Genomic DNA, 19,118 nt, shown 5'->3' with positions numbered 1-19,118 from the left:
CCACCCCTCCCACTCATCTCCTATTTTTCACTCTGCCTCATCTGCTTTTGGTTCATTTCATAGAGTAGGCTATATTATACACAAAGATGTCAAAACGGCATCGATGTGAAAGAGTCTTGAGAAGATGCTCAGTGTTTGGATTCTAGTTCCTTTTTTTTGAGGTGGAGGATTTAGTGGCAGTTAAGTAGAATGGATTTAGCTGTTTCTTCAGTTTTTAACTGTGATGTCTGAATTGTGTATAATATTTTGAACTCAGAAAAAATTATATACATGATATCTTGGAATAACATTTAGAGGCTATAGGCTATAAGTGAGCAGTGTGCTGATCCATGTGTATCACATAGGAATGGTAATTAATGCTTAGTGTTGGGACTGAATGATTTAAGGGGGGAAAATGAGATTTAATCTGCAGTTATTTTCTCAAATTGAAAGTGTATTTGTGGTTTACATAGTGTTAAACATAAGTTTGAACTGAGGATCATCACAAATGAGTCCTTTTTTCTACATGAATGGGATCAAATAGAATAATGCAGCTGTTGATATCCTGCAGAGATCTTTCTCTTTTTTTTTAAAAAACCCGTCAGTCAGAGATAAACATGAACTTCTTCACAAACTTGTCTGTTTTTCCATAGTCCAAATTTAGCAGTATATTATGGGCAGCTGTGGCTCATGAGATAGACCAGATCGTCTACAATTCGGAAGGTTGGTGGTTCAATTCCTGGCCCCTTCAGTCCATATGTAGAAGTGTCCTTGGGCAAGATACTGAACCCCAAAAAGTTGCCCCCAATTTATCAATCGTGTGTGTATGTGTGTGTGTGTGTGTGTGTGATATAGAAGTGTTGTGTATATAGAGAAAGCACTGAGTGAGCGAATGTGGCTTGTAGTTTAAAGCGATTTGAGTGGTTGACAAGACTACAGAAAGCTCTATATAAGTGCATTCCAAATAGCATATTATTGGTACACTTGACATCACACATAAATATTCAAATGTAACATTCAAAGTTGGTGTTATATTTATTGATAACAGCTGCATAATAATTAAGCTAGTGATGTCACCGAGTTGAATCGTACACATGCAGTACTCAGGTCTAACAGCAGGGAGAAGCAGCGTGTATTCTGCTGAGCAAGAGAAGAAGAAGAGTTCGACCAATCACAGCGCTGAGTTCAGACAAACGCGGTTAACTGACAAATTGTTAATCGTATCACGGAAACACAGCTCCTCCTTTTACGGCTCCTCATTCCGTCTGACTGCTTCCTCAGGTGAGGGTGGTGCGTTAACTGCTCTGCAAAGGTGACTGTTATGTGAGTTCAGTTAACCAAGACCAAACCCGGTAAACTATTCAACCTTGATAACGTTAGCTTAACGTTAGGTAATGTGTAAGCTAGCTAGCTGCCAGGCATTAAAGTTGGTAAAGTAACGTTACGTTATATTATCCGTGATTCTCAAATTGTTCGTCACTTTTCATAGTACATTGCCACAGAAATAACTAACTACCTAAAAAACAAAACAAAACAAAAAAACTACCTAGAAAGTTACCGGCAAGTGTGTGTGTGTGTGTGCGCGCGCACGCCTTGCATTTAACATAAACCTGAATATAGATGAGGAGGACAGTGACGGGGAACAACACAATATTTATTTGATAATTGAATGAAATTCACTTGCGTGTATCCGTTTCTATAAGCACACCTATCATACAATAAAATATTAATCATGAAAACAATGGTTTTAAACAGTTGTACTGAAACCTGCAAGTCAAAAACCAGGGTTCAACCTTCTTCTAAACTGATGTTACATTGTCCACACATATCCATAAACAGCTGTTATTGAGAGTTCCTCTCAATAATATATGCTTGTACGTTTTTCTTCATAGCCGATTCATATGTTGATTAACTTGATATATTGGTGTATAGGGAAAGCATGTGAAGTAAGCGTTGCACTACCATATTAATCAAACTTTTAACAGACCTGCCAACCTTTGGGAAATATTTTAAGAGTTTCAGAAAGCACTGTTCATCAGCTGTTTTTTTTTTTTTTTTTTTTAATTTACACTCAACAACTACTGAGCTGTGCCTCACAGCAAGAAGGTTGTGGGAAGGTCCAGCCGCCCTGACCCTAAAAGGAAAAACTGTATGGCTAATAAATGAATGAACAACCGAGCTATTGGCTAGTCATCTATCTAAAACAGGTGCGAGTTACCGCCTAGATTGTTTATTTAGAAAAACGATTCAGGTCCTTATTCTTTTAATTTTCTATCATCAAAATTTAACAGAGGGGTGTTGATTCATTTGATAAATAGTACAGATGTCCTCTAGTGAGAGTGAGCACCAAACAATATCAAAGTGTTTCCTTTATTTGTTTCGCCAACTTACTGATGTTGATGAAAGTTTATAAACCACTATTGATAGGAAGTTTTCTAGCTGATGAAATCATTGCTTGCCGGCTTAAACTGCCACTTGTCCCAGTCTTTAAAGACACAGTTCAAAAGTTTAATGTACAATGTTTTGTGAGGAAGCAAATGCATTCACCATTTATTACACCTTCAACGTGCACACTGCATTTTGGTGAGTAACACAACATGTGAACTTTTGGTTGTTTACAAGAAAGGGGGCACCTATAAATAATCATTTGATGAAAGCGGATAAACAGATATTATAAATGTGCAGCATCACAACATTGGCTTTCACTTTTTAATAACTGAATTAAAAATCATCTTGAAGTTTTAAAGAATTAAAAGAAAATGATCTCTCATTAGTTAGCACCGACACAGTTGTATAATCAGTGTCTGAGTCGACCAGTTGGAGCAGGAGCCACGCCCCCATAAAATGTGCAGGTCAGAGAAAGAATCGTATTGATCCTTGAATCTGCTGTATGATCCTCCATAATCATTTTAAACCTGCCAAGAGAGCACCCCCCTTTCATATGATTGACAATTTAAATGACAGCTTAACAGTTTTGAAACTGGCTGGACAGCCAGCATCATCTCTCTAAACATTATAAACAAGATTAACTTTTGTTTTGTTTTCTGTATACTAATTTTTTACTAATAACTACAATAAAGGAAATTCAGGTGCAAATACAAGCGCAAAGAAAGAGAAACAAGCAAATTAACAGTTAGTACAAAGTGAACTTATATCACAGTTCTCACAAAGGAAGGAAATATATGAATTAGTTAAATGACTAAAACTTTTATCGCTCCAGGTGCATCGAGGACTATAAGCGTGGTCCAGATGGGAGGTCGTGCCTGCCGCTGTCTGAGGCCTGCACCGAGGGAATTGACTGTGGGGAAGCAGCGGATATCCCCGCTAACCAGACTGTGTTCGGAGACCTTTTCTATGGATACAACAACCACACCAAGGAGAGCACCTCCGGACAGATCCTCAAGGCCACATTCAGGTACACACAAGCTGCTTGTGACATGGAGCATGTGGGGATGTTGTTCTGCCATTTGTATCACAGCAGGGAAACCGTTTGGGCCTTTGGCTCCAGCAGTGGTGATGTCCCAAGAGGTTTGGATGAAGTAGTCAAAAGTTAAAGTTGGATGGTTTAAGAGTTACAGTTGAAAGCACAGGTAGAGAACTGATTTATATCTGGTATGAACATGTCAACCTGTATCTGTATCTCTGATAATGTATGATAAGGAAAATATGTAAATCCACAAAGAAAATTGGTACTGGTGATGTAGCCCTTTTGTTATTTAATCTGAGTCAGATGTAAATGCAGTGTTTACAGGTTGGCCCCTTTTTTAAGAGGACAATCCACCAATCACATTGAACAATCAACTTTGCAACTTCTTTCTAATCTGGCCTGGCAAATTTATAGATGCAAGCGAATGGCCTGGACAGTGACCCAACATTTCATGTAGAGTTCATCTTTCATGAGTTTATACACGCCAGGGTTGACCAATAGGGAGTTGTCTTAACAGTGTTGACCTTGGAGGGGACAGACAGCCAAAAAGTCCAAAACAGAGGAAACTCATAGCTGTGTGGCAAGATTCACTTTCATTGAACCTCCACAAAAGAGCAATAAGCAGAATGTTATGAGACGGGTCTGTCTTTCCCATAAACTGTGTGAATTTATTGTCCAGTTAGCGACTGAAGCTAAGCTAATGACTTTATTACCTTGGAGAGCTTTAACCTTTTTATGAATGAAACATCAGGCAAAAGTAAGTAGAGATAGTAGAAATGCTCGAACTCTCTGCTAACAGTTAGACCTGTGAGTCGTCACTATGTCGCTAAACTTCCAGCCTCAACCTATTTTGCACAAGCAAATTTCATGATGAATACATGATGAGTATAAACAGGTGATATCAGATCCTTAATGGGACAGATTGCTGTTCTGAGATCAGAGGTAAAGAGAGATATTGCTTTTACTTTAGAATCTTACTAATATATTTTTAGCTTTAATGGGCAAGCACTGCTTGCCTTGCCTGGCCTGACGGCACGCCACTGCTCAATTATATGACAGACTTTCTTTCACTATCACTGCACGCAATAATAAAAAAAACTTTTTTGATTAAGCACCTGCAGTGCTGTGTTTCGATCAGAATTAGTTCTCATAGCTTTTCTTGTTGGTCCAAAGTAATCCATTCCCTTGAAGTAATGATTAAAAAGTCATGGGAAAACATTCAACCCTTCTTCAATCAAATAAAATCGCTGTTCTTTGTAATGGTTAAAGGAGGTTGTGTTGGGTGCATACTGCACCTGTGAGCACTTTCAGGAATCCTGATGAAAACAACTGACATATTTCTTTTCCAGAATACAGTAGCACTTTCTGTATTCCACAGTTATCGAGAGTGTTGGTACAAATAAACAAGACAACAGGAGCTTATTTGTCCTATATTTATTGAAAAGCCAGCACACAAGCAGCAAAATATTCAAAATGTCTTCCATGGGGACGCCTGCTTTCTCGTATTTAATTTCACTCCCATTCAGGCAGTTACTGTTTGGTGTATTGGAATCTGCCCAAGTCCCCTATAGAATACTAAAGTTATTGTTGATAGAAGTGTTTGTCTCCTAAGAGCAACTGGATACATCACAGCCTTTCAGATTCTTTAAGGTTGGAATCTGGTTTAAATGACACGATAGAAACAGTTGCAGTGAATACATGATCGGGAGGTAGATGTGTCTCCACAGGTTGTAAGCATATTCGAATTAGAAAATATATTTGAAGGTTCTTTCATGATGGCAGGGAAATTTATGTTAGATTTTTTATATCAATTCCCTCCCAATCAAAAAGATAACGGTGATAGTAAAGCGTGCCACTGTCAGGGATTGTCCTCAATAAAACACAAGACATTCCTCCTAATCTTAGGCAAATACTCTGGGGAGAAAATGGCCGTCACTTCTCCTGAGAGACTTATAGATATAAAGCCACGGGTTCAAAGAGATGCTGTGTTCCTTTCATAATTTCTACAGGGTTTGATGTGGATAGTAGAATACTTTGAAGGTGGTTAATTATCACTGTCCACATGCTGCAATCATTTCCACTGAACTCAGGAAGCCAGAAGGTCAGCAAAGTCCTCTGTGGCCCAGGAATTTAATTTGGGCCATGCATGGATTCCGCTGCCCGGAGGCAAGTCACCCACTCAGGGATCCACCACTGGAGTTGTAGAGAGGGAGGTAAGGGTGAAGCGGGAAAGTTAACATCATCAAGAATCTAAATCTCAAATGCTCTGATCTCATTTGAAAGTGCTTGTGAATGGAGAGCGGGGTCTGAGGCAGACTTTGAAGAGTACCAAATGCTTCCTGTGCAGATGAGGTGGTGGAAGAGGAAGGCAGACTCTTTTGGGAGGCATGGTTAATGCAAGGCCTAATTATAAGAGATGGCAGCAAATGAATTAAAACTGACCAGAAGCCCATGTGCTGAAATTAAACCTAATTGGACCAGATGAACATTTGAATGTAAAATGAACAAAACTTTCGGGAGGAGAGCATCGGAATTGAATACTGGAGATCCGTGAGGGGTTTGAAGTCAGTGCAGCACTCAATTTAGATCAGGAGACTTACTGCAAAACCAGGAAACAATGAAATATGTCCCCAAGAAAACTAAATGTCATAGTTAATGTTGCAGAGCGAGAATGACTGTGCTCCTGGTCAGTATCAAATGGGTGCTGACATGAGGTCCCTGTTGCAGTGCTGTATTTTAAAGATAGAAGACCATGTTGCAATAATCTAGAAAATGTTGCATGTTGAGTGGAGTTACTGTTAAAGGGCCACTCCAGAGATTGTAGATATGAATTTACTCATTATAAGCAGGATCAAAAGTTATATTATTTCTTCTGTGGAAGTTTTTCAAGTCGAGAGAAAATGATTCGAGTGACCTCACTTGAATAATCTTTAGAAACAAGACTTGTTTGACTGCATTACAAACTAAGTGCCATTTACCAGGCAGCAAGTTCAAAAGACACAGTGAAGGTGCATTATTTGGTCAGGTTTGTCAAATCTAAATCCAGTATCAATTTGACTGGAATTTCTAGGGGATATGAAAAAATTTCATCTACTGTTGGTTTAGCTTTCATCATTTGCAGGTAGAGCTTCAATCATTAGTCGACAAGTTGATTGACAGAAAATTAATCAGTAACTACTTTGATAGTCAGTCGTTCAGTCTGTTGTTGGACTGCTGGTGAGACAAAACAAGACATCACCTTGGCATATAGGAAATTATGATAAATGTTTTCTGGTGGTGTATAGACCAAACCATCAATCAATAGATCAATCAATTCCCAACATAAAAGTTAGTTTCAGCTTCATTTGCATTTGAGTCTAAATAATTGCAACATGAAAGTGAAATGAATAGAATAAAAGATGAAATTGATTACATTATTTGACACATTGATTTGTTTTGTTTGTTTTTTTCTACTGAAAAACATATTGACTTCTTCACTGTAATTTTCGGAACCTCTTGCAATTGTTGGAAGGCCTGATTCCCGACTATTAACTTTACAAGTCAAAATATTATAAGACATGCATAACTGGGTCATATGACAAGAGTAACTGATGAGATCAGCTCGTGGATGGATTAGAGAACGCTTTAATCAAACAACAGCAAAGTTATTAGCTACAGCTCATATAATCTGATGCTGGTAATTTCACTTAGCAGGGTAAAAGTGATGGTCAGCATTGACTGAAAGTAAGAAGCCTGCTAACATGACCTGCGTGTTTGGTGCATTGCTCTTTGTTGATAAAAATAGTTTAATAAGAGAATTGTTAGTACCAGAGATTGGGTTATTTTGCAAAATGTGAATTGGAGCCTAAATGGAAATAGCTGTCAGAACCCAGCCTTAATTATGGGAAATGTAGGATGCAGAGTTTTGGAGTTTGACCCATACAAGGGTGTAGAACATCAGGGCTTTTGCTGCATTGACAATGACCATTTCTCTTGTGAAATGCATCAACTAAAATGCTGGAGTACTCTTCAAATAGAAACAGCAGGTGGGAAGTGTTCTTTCCTTTTATTCAAATAAGAAGTCACACAGTAGATTCACTGGCTTAAATGTTCCTTTGAAAAATAACTGAAGCTTTGAAATGCTGGCCTTAAAGTCTGGACTCTTCATCACTCCCTGCTCTCCTGCTAGACAGTAACACCGAGGACCAAGGAGTGTGCAGCTAACTGAGACTGTGCTAAATTACCTTTAGTCAGAAAATTTGGTTATTCTCACAGCTACTTGAGGCTGCTATTGACTTGACTCAGTGGTAACTAAAATATACAAGCGAAACAGCACTGTGACCCGTGTCCTCCCATAACCCAGTTGGATCTACTCTTTACCCTTGAGAGAAGGCAGCAACAGCAGCAGAGACAGAGGGAGGGGTAGTAAAGAGGCCTTTATGTGCTGCTCACTGGCACTTCTTCAAAAGCTTCCACCCCAGTGCTCGGGAGTGGCACAAAGCATCTGTCTCCATCACTCCGTGAAAATAAGTCAAATTTTAATATTGGTTAATCATCAGTGGAGGTTTGTTTTTCACACTCCAAGCACATTGCATAATCATTTCTTTTTAAATTCTGTTTCCTGCAACAGCACCATTATGTAGTTTTCTTTTTTTTTTCTTTTCCTTTATCAACTTATTTGTTACTTCTTCCTTTTATTCTCTTCATCATGCTGCCTCACACAGAATCCGCCACTCATCCACAGAAAATCAAAACAGTGTAAACAATCCCTCCAGGGGAAAGTTTTGACTGCTAATGTTTTATTTATTGGGGAAAAAAGGCCTGTGTTGGTGGGGGGGTGGGTGGACCTGCTCTGTCACCCCTGCAAGGCTTTTCTATCTAGACTGTCTAGAGGAACAGCAGGAAGAGGGGGAATAAAGGGAAAGCAGCAAGTGGTCTGAGCAGGTGCCCAGTGGCATAACATGCACACACACGTAGAGATACTGCCAGGGCACTCAGGTATACACACAAATGCACGCTCTCTCACATTCACCCGTACACACATGGCCACAGTGGGTGTGCGGACTCTCTGTCTGCTGGACAGCCAAGCCCTTTCAGCTACATCTCCAGAGAGCGTCATCACACACACAGAGCCGGTTTGATTCGCTCCACCCAGCATGCCTCCCTCATGGTTCGTCTTTCAAGCTCACCAGCCCTGAAATGCTTCTCATGTTTTTCAGAAAGGAAATACACCCCTCCCTTTCTATGCATGAAGCTTCCCCTCCCACTTCACAGGCAGGAGTTGTTATTATCATTTCAAAAACACAGTGTTGATTTATTTGATTTCCTCCTCGGTGAAATCCAGTTGTATCGTTGTCATTGGCAGCATGCTGGCAGAGCATAATATAATTTTGGTCACAAAGTAACATGAGATATGTGTTTGTGCTCAGGAAGGAGGTCATGGTGACATCTTAGGAGCATCAGGCTTGATACGATCTGGGTTCATATTACAGAGCTCGGAGGCAGGGGTCTCTATCTTGCTGTCTCTGTGGGAGCCAATGGACTCAAGTAATGAGATGTTAAAAAGCTAACCTCCTCTCATTACTCCTGACACTGTCCTCCCTCCCCTCTCTATTCCTCTTTCACACGACAAGCTCAGAGCAGGTTTTAATGAATATTTTAGTGCCCTTTGTTCTCATTCTGGTGGCTGCTTGGGATCAATAATTAAGACCACGCTCCCACCTGACAACCTCCCACCCAAACTACTTTTGCATCTTTTTTTTTTCTTTCTTTTTGTTTTGTTTTTTTTGGCTCACCTCAGTCTACAGTACCACACTTTCAAAATCCCCCCTCGTGAGATATACCTTCATTGACTGTCTTAATTAAAATATGAGGCGTCTTTGAGGCAAACTAATGGAGAGGATGGGCTGTGGAAAAGGTGAATGGTGGCTCCCATTGTTTTTCATTGAAAGCTGAGAGTTTATTCAGTCACACAGTCAGGGGGATCAGCATGAAGAAAACAAAAATCTGAAGGGTGTTGTCATTAATCAGAAGTGTCCTTTTGTTGTTTTCACATTTCAATAGTTCTGCTCGGCAGAAAGTTTGACTTTTAGCTTTAATAAGTTTTTGCAGCTCCTCAAATTTAAAGAGAGATTTCATTCTAAGACTAGAGATCACAGCAGCCACCACCCCATCAACATATTGACATTCTGACCCATGAATGCTCTGTAGTCATTACTACATTATTACATGAGTAATCAGTACTCATGGGTCAGACCACTTGCATGGTTGTGACACTATCGCGGTGACAAAATCTGTCCACAGACAGACAGACATATAAACACCTGCCACAGTAGAGGAGACTCGGGACGATTAAGATTATTACATGTGACATATCATTCAATATATTCATTTAAGTGGAAAAAGTTTTATTTTTCTCTCAATAAGCATAGTGTTCTGAATATTATTTGTTTAATAATATTTATCAAATCTGTTAATAAGTTTTGTTTTATTGCTCATGATAAACAGAACAGGCAAATATATTATAAGACTATTAGAGGCTAACACAATAAAATGGTAAACGGTAAAATGAGCCCTTATTGTTGCATCTTTTGTGCTATGGGAGAAAATTAGCTGCATATTTTGCCTATTATGAACTCAATTGTTGAAACACACTGTTGTGTGGTCTGTTCGGATCTGGCTGCTTAGCTTGAGGACAGTCACACTAACCTGTTGCAACCGTTAACACTATCAGCCATGACAGAACATCATGCGCTAGCTAGACACACTGATCTGAAACATGCTAACCATGTCACTTGGAAAACATTGATTCAAATTAAGTACTTTTTGACTAATTCATACAAAAGGTCGGGACAGTTTGACAAAAATACAGCTCATGATAAAAATTACTTTCATTCCACAAAAATACGTTTTTTTTTTTTCAATAAATGATGCAGCAGATGTTTTATGTTTCTTCTGTCTTCCTGGTGAGGGGAGGATCTAACTGAGCATGTGCAGTAGGATTGTCAACGCTCTAGCATGTTTCTGATTGAAGGAATAAGAATTATTGCAACTGTTCTTAGTCTCTGATTCAAAACCACCTCTGTGGTTGCTTTCCGCTACAGTAGATGTCTTCAGCATCATATTGTTGTGATGACTGACACACACACACGCACACACACACACACACACACACACACACACACACACAAAGACTCACAAGGTGAAAACAATACGAGCCACGCCGTTGCGGCTGGTAAAAATGAATTATGACATCCTCACTCTGCCAGATGGCTGTTCAATGTTACATGTCTTACATGTCATCATCTAACAAAATTAACAATGAAAACTGTCAGACATGACTGCAGCGATAGGAACTCATCCCATATTCCACTTAGCATGCATCTAAGAATGAAAAAGAAATCGCTGTCTTCAGCAAAGACGACTGAGATTCACTCATTACTTCCTCAATTTGTGTGCTTTGTTAAACTGACAGCTGAAAACATGCATAATTGCTTTCAGCAGAAACTGACAGATGTTTGACTCCATTGGCAATAAAATCCCAACAAACCTTATTTTTCATCATTTTGGGCTGCAAATGTAGCAGGAGACACCAAACTATATAAACTACTAGGCTCAAGATACAGAGAATTTAGTGCCTTACCACTGAGCCATGTCACTAGCAGCAAACCGTACATAGTTTTTATCAGCCTGATTTCCTTCTAATTATGTTACTCCCCTGGCCATGCCATGGCCATGTAAATGAAATGTCATCTGAATGCTGGCATTTGACGGAGCCACTCCAGCGCTGATTTTACTCCAGCCAGTGGCTTTTGTTGTTCTCAAGCCGTGACTTTCCCAAAGTCAACAGTTTGCAATCTGTAAATATTTGTGCATCCTCTTTCCCCCATCAGCTCAGGCTCGTAGCACCGCATGAATCAAATGGCATACTATGCATGACGGTAATAACAGGGTAACTGTCACCGGTGTGAACCATTAATGGTCACTGCTATGCATATTTTAAAAGTGCGAGGATTTTATCACAGATTTTTAATAAAAAATAAATTAGTCATAAATGGGACTGCAACTGAAAGGAACATCCATTTAGTCTAAGTGAGATGCTATAGATCTTATTTGCCTAATTTAATAACTGGTGTCAGATACAGTTACTGGTGGGAAATATTCCCAGCATACAGGAAATGGTAATTTGAAAATTCAGAGCAAAATAAACACCAGCAAATGAGTCATTCATCCAGAGGTGCGGAGAGGCTCTAGCAGTAATTGTTTTTGCTTCTCTTGCCACATAGTTATTATTTTTCTTTTTTTTTCATAGACCAGCTGTGTTAGTTAACCTGAACCTATTGATTTTATGTTCAGTATTTCCACTTTATCACCCTTTGGGTCTGAGGTTCATAGTTTTGGACATCATTCCTAACAGTAGATATAACATTGTCCACATATGTTAATTGCTGAGATCTGGAAACACAACATCACTGCTGTAGATATCTGACAGGATCGACGATCAGAGAGGTTTTAAAACTGAATCAAATCATGTTTACATAAAGTGTGGTTCAGATTGGTATGTGTAACATGACAGGGTTCACCTGTACTCAAAAAGCTATTAATTATCATCCCATTTTTTGGCCGCAATCAGCTGTTTTGGTTCAGTCTCGCCGCTGTCCATAACCCTGTTTCCAGCGGCAATGGGCAGCTATTTTGCAACTGGAGCTGTAGAACGTGGTGGAGCATTTAGTGTCTACGAGTGAGCAGCTGGTGGAGACCAACACAGAGCAAGAAAGCAAGTGAATGTTGAGCATTTGTTTGTCAGGTGGCCAGACTCTAAATGAATGCTAATGTTGCCATATCATATTACTTGTTATGCCCTAATATACAATGCATGCATTTTTTATTTATTTATTTATTTTTACTTGTTATGGAGCTCTGCCCCCAAGTGGGGGGGGGGGGCTAAGTGACTTTAAGTGACAGTATTTAATACAACAACTCCTGGCTGCCTAGTGTTGCTTCAAATGTACAAGACTGTCTAGTACCTTTCTAAATTATGAGCCTGGAAGGAAAATAATCAGAGGACGATGGATCCCTGCAGGAGAAAATAAAGATATATTCTCATCAGCTTTGGTTCCAGGACACCTGAATGACTTAAGTTACTGATTTATTGAAGTCATTCTGTTGTGGAACCTTGTGAACCTCACTGGCATTGAGACAAAGAATGATGGAGTGGACAAAATGAGTGAGTTCAACCAAGAGTCACAGGCAACAACAGACAAATGAGGATGTCAGCTCCCAGACTGAAGATGAGTCACGTTGCAGCAGAGTAATCAACATAATGAAAAATGACGTGTTTAATATGAGACTATGTCTCTTCAAGACACTGCAACAGTCCTGCATAATTGTTACTCTGTATTGATTATCCTTTGATGATCTGAAAGTATTGCTTCATGGTCTGCCACTTATGAGAACGCGTATTAATCCAGTTTTGATCTCACCTGTCCTTCCAGCCTTCATCCCGGCTTCATCCTCTTCTGACTCCTTCACCTTTTGTGTTTCAACGCACCTTTAACGAAGGCTGTCATTGCAAATATGATTCATAGTTTTGGAGAACACATTATTTTGTTGTCGTAAATAACACAAAATGCTACAGGCAGCTATATCAACATCGACAAACAATGTTTTGACATGTTTTTTTTTAAAACATGGTACAGTGTTTGAAGGTGGGGATCCCACTGTTGATAGGATTTCTAGACTATCATGGGATTTTCAGTAGCTGAAATTCAGGCTTGGATTTGTTTAGTTCCCTTGTGATATCATGTTTGTACAAGGTTTTCCAAACGGGTCTCATAACAGGAATATGGTAACATTTTACAGGCTTTTTTTTTTTTTTTTTTTTTTTTTTTTTTTTTTTTTTTTTTGGCTTTGATGGTCTGGAAACCAGATCAAATGTGACTCAACTCAAATGTGATACCGAATACACATGCACAAACCTGATTTCCTCTCCCACAGCGGTGTAATTTCACTGTCTGTCACACCACTGAGGTTCTTCAAGGCCACAGCTTTCCTCCTTACAAACTATAACATGACATCAATGGCGATGATATCCTACACAACATCATCAATTTTCAAAGCGCCCTATTGTTACGGAACAGGCAAACACAACAACATAAACATAACACCTCTGAGTGAATAGGATGAATATAAGTCCTGAGAACACAAACACAAATCATTTTATAGATGTGCCTTTGAGCAGCATATTAAAGATTACAAAACAAGGATAAAAAGGTGGCACTGTGAAAATTTGGTTGACTGTAGTGTATGCTGCAAATTTTCGACCCTTTAGCTTCATCACTTTCATTTTTCTCCCTTACATTATGTATTTCCTCGTTTTCATGTATCCCTCCTTACTTCCCCCTCGCTTCATATCTCCCTCTCTTCTCTCTCTCCCCGTGTCAGACGACAGAGTAATAACCAGAACCTCCTGTTGTGTCTCTCTTCACATCAGGCAGAAGAACTTTGCCCGAGGCATCGAGCAGCAGCTCCCAGATGGCATGGTGGTGGCATCGGTGCCAACAGAGGTTCAGTGCCATGAGGAGCTGTCGAACCCTGTGCCCGACCCAGAATACCTCACAGGTATGAAACCATATTTCACAGCTCACACCTGTACACTGGTACTTCATCATTGGTCTGTTGGAAATCCTCATTACTCAAAACAATAAGCGAGACCTGACCCTGAACCCGGTTCGAGCTGGGTCCAAACTATATTCAGTCTGGCTGGGTTCTGGTCTCGTTGCAGATTGTCTCACATCTCTGTGTTGAGATTGATATTGATCCAAGTGGACTTGCTAGAAACTCTGACCAAGGTGTTTATGTACCAGAAATTTGCAAAAGAAAATATGTTTTAAAAGGACGGAACATAACGCCGCGTAACACTGTGTTGTCGGTGCAACTGCGCAGACAGAGAGACACCGCGGGTCTGCCACACTCTGCCTTCTCCAGCACCTCACCTGACACCCCGTCACCACCTGCACTCATCAACGGTGAAAATGAAACACCTGTATGCCGGATTTAAATACAGTATTTATAGTTTATTTTCTTTATATTTTTTTTTTTAAAGCGATGAAGACGTCAGACCAGATCTGACTTCTTTGTTTGTTGCATCAGCTGCCGCTGCCTTTACATAGTAACATGTAGATCATTATTCGTGAGGGATTTGCATTGTCCATTTATGGTTAATTGTGTTTTTGGTGAAATATAAGGCTTTTCCTTTTTTTTCTTTCTTTTTTTTGGCCTTACAACATAGTTAATATTGAAATTATCTGTGAATCATCCGTTTATGACATAGGTTATTTATTAGTTTTTTGACTGTATCTGCCTTTTTAATACAAAATCTTTTGATAGTTTTTTTCTTAGAAACTATCAGCACTTGTTAAGGAAAACAGTAAAAACAGTGGTTTCATGCCCAAGACAGGCCAGTTTACTTAATCAATAAAATCAATCAAACCCTAACCTTACCCTAAGTGCTTTTGTTGCACAGAGGGATGGCCTGTACCCACTCTGTCCGGATTCATTAGTCGATGTCATTAGAGGCAATATCACTGTTACCAGTGTGTCGTCCGTCTGGATACATTATTATCTACTGAGTTTGACCTGAAATTATGTTGAGCAGTCATGGGTGTTGGTGTTTGATTGACTACTTGAACAGGACAGAAATCAGTTTGACAGAAGAGTTGACTGTAAAGAACCACTCCATTTTGACAGAAACAGGAAATAATATTTTTCTTATTATTTCTCTTTGCTAGAATTTCAGTTGTAGAACATGCAGGAATTTTTTGTAAAGAGCAGACGTATAATGGGGAGGACACCCTCCAGCTCTGCCAGCATAGGTAATAACCTTTTTCCTCATGTTCAGAGTGCAGTAGAGAGTGTGATAATAGAGAGTGTAAAGTTAATAATTGTATTTTAGCATATTTCCTGAAAATGCTTCATTCAGGCAGCCTGCTGGCTAAGTTTATTCCAGGAGCCTGTGTAACTGCCTGTGAATTGCCTTACAGTAGAAGGCAGCAGATTGCAGGATGGTTTTATCGCTTGTTGTTGATATAACAGCTAGAGATACAAGGCCAGGCGGGGCAACAATTCAAAACTACATCATCTGAGGTCACGTCAAAGGTGATGGACAATCAAATGATGGCGGAGCAGCAGTGGTTCCAGCTGCTATTTATTGGAAACTTCAGAGGATATTAAAACCGGCTAATCTAAATGGATCTTCTGCTGTCACGTCCCCAAGCTCCTGTCCCCCCTTCTGTCCCTCCTATGTCCCCTGTCTGCCTGCACAGCTCAAACCTTTTTATCCCTACATTGCCCCTGGGCTTACAGTGCACACGGCCCAGAACAGAGCCCGATGTGGCAGCACTTCCCCTCTCGTGGCTCTGTGTTGGGCCTTTGCTGCAGCAGCCCTGGGCTTTATTGAAGAATAATATCATGAAATGAGCTATCATTTCAAAGCATCCAGCTGGGTGCCACAGAAGCACACTGGGTGCTCTGGGGCACAGTGGTGCAGTTTTTCACACTGTACCCAACCGATGTGAACCTAAGCGTGATGCAAGAAATGTATGATGTAGTGGTCCAGAGACGAGTGTGGAACAATGCGAAAATCCACCATATAGAGAAACGAAGTCCTGACGTTACAGCTGCGCTAGCCGCTGTTCCACTAGTGTTTTTCCCACATAAAAAGTGAAAAAAAGGCAAACTGAGGCTGACGGAAATCTACGCTTTCTTCCTCATTGAGAAATCTTTAAAACCTGAAGCTTGTCCGTGAAGTTTATTGTCCATATTCTAAGATAAATGAGCACTTGCTATTAGAAGTCGAGACCTTTGTGATTTTATATTAACTACAGTTTAAAAAAACACAGTGCCCATTCATTTCTCCACAGCAGCAGGGCAAGAATTAAACATTATTCTCATTATTTCTCCTTTTATTTATTATATCCACTCACACTTCCCTCTCGGAGCTGTGAACTCTGCTGTCTAGTAGTAACCAACTGACCTCAGTATGTCATTCTACTGACTTTTAACTCGCACAGGTCTCGGCCATGAGGAAAATTATGGTTTCTTTTAATGGAATTGTTCATTGAAGATTATTAGCCCTCTCATGTCTGCATGCTAAATATGAAGCTAGAACCAGCAGGCAATTAACTTAGCAGAAACCACCAAGGTTTAAAAAATCCAATTCTTTTAAATAATTAATATAATATATTAAACAGCATTGATTTCCACTGATAAACAAATGATAATGATAAATATTAAAACAACATTGTCTTCATCATCGTCCTGTTGATCTATTTCGTTTTGTATGTTGTATTGATGGCGGCGAAAATAAAAACAGGCCGCATTTAGCTTAACGTAAAAATCATTTACTGAGTTTTTGTGGAGCTTTTCAACACATCGTATGGTCTTCTTCAGTGGATAGAGTTGCTGATTTTTCACGGCATCAACTCAGTTGTTGTCATGAGATATAAAATAGCAACTTAGTTTTCTCAGTGATAACTAAGCAAACTGAATTATTAGGTAAAACTTTCCAATGAAAAGACTGAACTTTCATGAACAACTGTGTAATTCAAACATGTTTGGCAACATTATTCTAAGATAATATTTTCTTTGGCTGAAGATGTGAAGAACTGCAGCAAATGACTTCACTGACCATGTATGCAACTTTTTTTTTTTTTTCCCCCAACATTCACTGTCTGACAATAGCTCTCTAACACAATGTTGGATGGCGTGAGGAAAGAAGGCATTACCCTCGAGCTCTTTTTTATATTTAAGATGTTTCTCAATAAACTGACACACTCTTCCACCGTCCTGTCAGAAATGATGCAAGCATCACATAAATGCCTCATGAAAGCTGACAAGCATTCACTCAGTATCCATAAATGTACCCAGTGGTGCTTCAAGCATAGTAAATGTAGAATTGATATTTTGGCCATATACTTACTTTTATACAAGCAGTACATAAAATACCAGGAACATCTTATAATATAATGCAGTCCAGCTGAATAGCTCTGGAATATGTACTTCTGACAGTGTCCTTCAGTCAGTGTTATTAAACCATTTAATCATTATTTTGCTCCTGCATTTTTTTCCTGTTTGACACATTGTCATGATTCGTACAACATTTTATCTGCCACATTACATAACTTCACAGTGTTGGTGACTGATATACCAGCCACTAATGTGGCAACGATCTGACCTGTATGTTTCCTTAAAAACTGATGCTCTCTATTATAGCTGACACATACTGATCAATTGTATTCCATTTGATTTGACTCACTTATGTACCTGCCTGTCCACGTGGGGGGTGGGATATTAAATCTGTAGTAACACTATTTTCCCCAAAAAGTCTTGAAAATCACAATAACATTTGGCAAATACAGAAAACATGAATGCATTAACAGAACGAATGGATCACACTGTTCATCAACACAATATGAAAAACAAACACAAACATATAAAACATTTATTTAAAACCTCACATACATGACGGGTAATCTTCACAAAGCATTATTTATCGCTCGGCTGAATAGTGAACTTTGCCTGTAGTTTCCTGATGTGTTTCTGCTTTGAAACCTTGTGTTCATGTCATCCCTTCACAGGGATGATGGGATTTTTTATTGAAGCCCTGAAGTATAAATGTTGGTACTTGCTATAATCTGTGTTTTTTATATATTATATTGGATTAATTGACTGTATGTATTCGAAAAAGGTCACACTTTGTGACAAATGAACAGAGAATTATTACCTGACTCTACATTTCCCATCAGCACTGGGGCGCATCATTTAACTCATTGTTTGCTTGTATAAACAGCAATTTTACTGTTGTAAAAACCTGCTGTGTGGAACATTCAGCTAAAGAGACTCCAGCTGAGTCAAAATATTGCTTAATGTGTGCTGGATGCATAAATATGCAAATTGACATTTCAATTCAAAAGGTGATAATATGTCAGTGTTGTGTTTGCAGTTTTTTTCTGCTGCCACCAAGTGGCAAAAAACCATAATTAAACACAGATTTATGGGCCGTTGGAACCTGGATGTGTTCAATCAGTGAAGAGCTGGAAGACACCAACCCATGATGTTCAGGATACCCCTGCCTGTTTGCTATTTGTAACAGTCGCGATGATAATCCTATACTCTTTCAACTTTTCAGTTTTGGCACCTGAAATGAGAAAGTTTTTGTTCAGGCCAGAAAGTTTTTCGAATGCCAACAACTCACCAGCTGGCAACATAATCATTGAGTAACTGGGACTGATCAACAATCTTGTCACCCCCTACGTGGATATATTATGGTCATTATGTTCTGCGGGGCAGTAACAATCTTACTTGTTGGCCCTTTAAAACAGATGGCCCGTCACACGCTCATTGAATTCGTTCTTATAAACATTTGCTACCTCTCAGCTGTATGACAGCAAGTTGTGTGAAGGCAGAGGAGAAACTTGCTTCAGCGTCGAAATCTTGGCCAAGAAAATGGTGGCATCGTCCTCATGAAGTCACCTGGGGCATCTTCTCACCTTACTGCACCTGTTCTCTTGGCCTCCACATTTCCACTGAGTGAACAAACACAAGCGTCCAACGCAGCGCTCTGCAGCGCCAGCTAGCTGGCACGTGGCCACCTTCACCCGTCTCCTGGCAGGCTGTCAGCATTATCACTGCGCCTGCAGTTAATTGCGAGGCTCAGGTAATTGTCCGTGGGGTA

General features: G+C 39.6%; 1 protein-coding gene across 3 annotated transcripts in view; it reads left to right on the top strand.

Annotated features, from left to right (window-relative positions):
* astn1 (astrotactin 1) overlaps positions 1-19,118 on the top strand; it is a 375,360-nt gene that overhangs the window by 177,474 nt on the left and 178,768 nt on the right. For all 3 annotated transcript variants that reach the window (XM_087173331.1, XM_087173330.1, XM_087173329.1), the window contains 2 exons: positions 3,200-3,394; positions 13,878-14,005. In XM_087173331.1, the coding sequence (XP_087029457.1) occupies positions 3,200-3,394; positions 13,878-14,005 (323 nt within the window). The remainder of the gene's footprint in view (positions 1-3,199; positions 3,395-13,877; positions 14,006-19,118) is intronic.

This window comes from Seriola lalandi, unplaced genomic scaffold (assembly GCF_002814215.2).
Source record: "Seriola lalandi dorsalis isolate HSWRI2012SDOR001 ecotype SW California unplaced genomic scaffold, Sedor1 jcf7180002054181, whole genome shotgun sequence".
NCBI lineage: Eukaryota > Metazoa > Chordata > Actinopteri > Carangiformes > Carangidae > Seriola > Seriola lalandi.
This window is presented reverse-complemented; position numbering and strand designations above follow the sequence as displayed.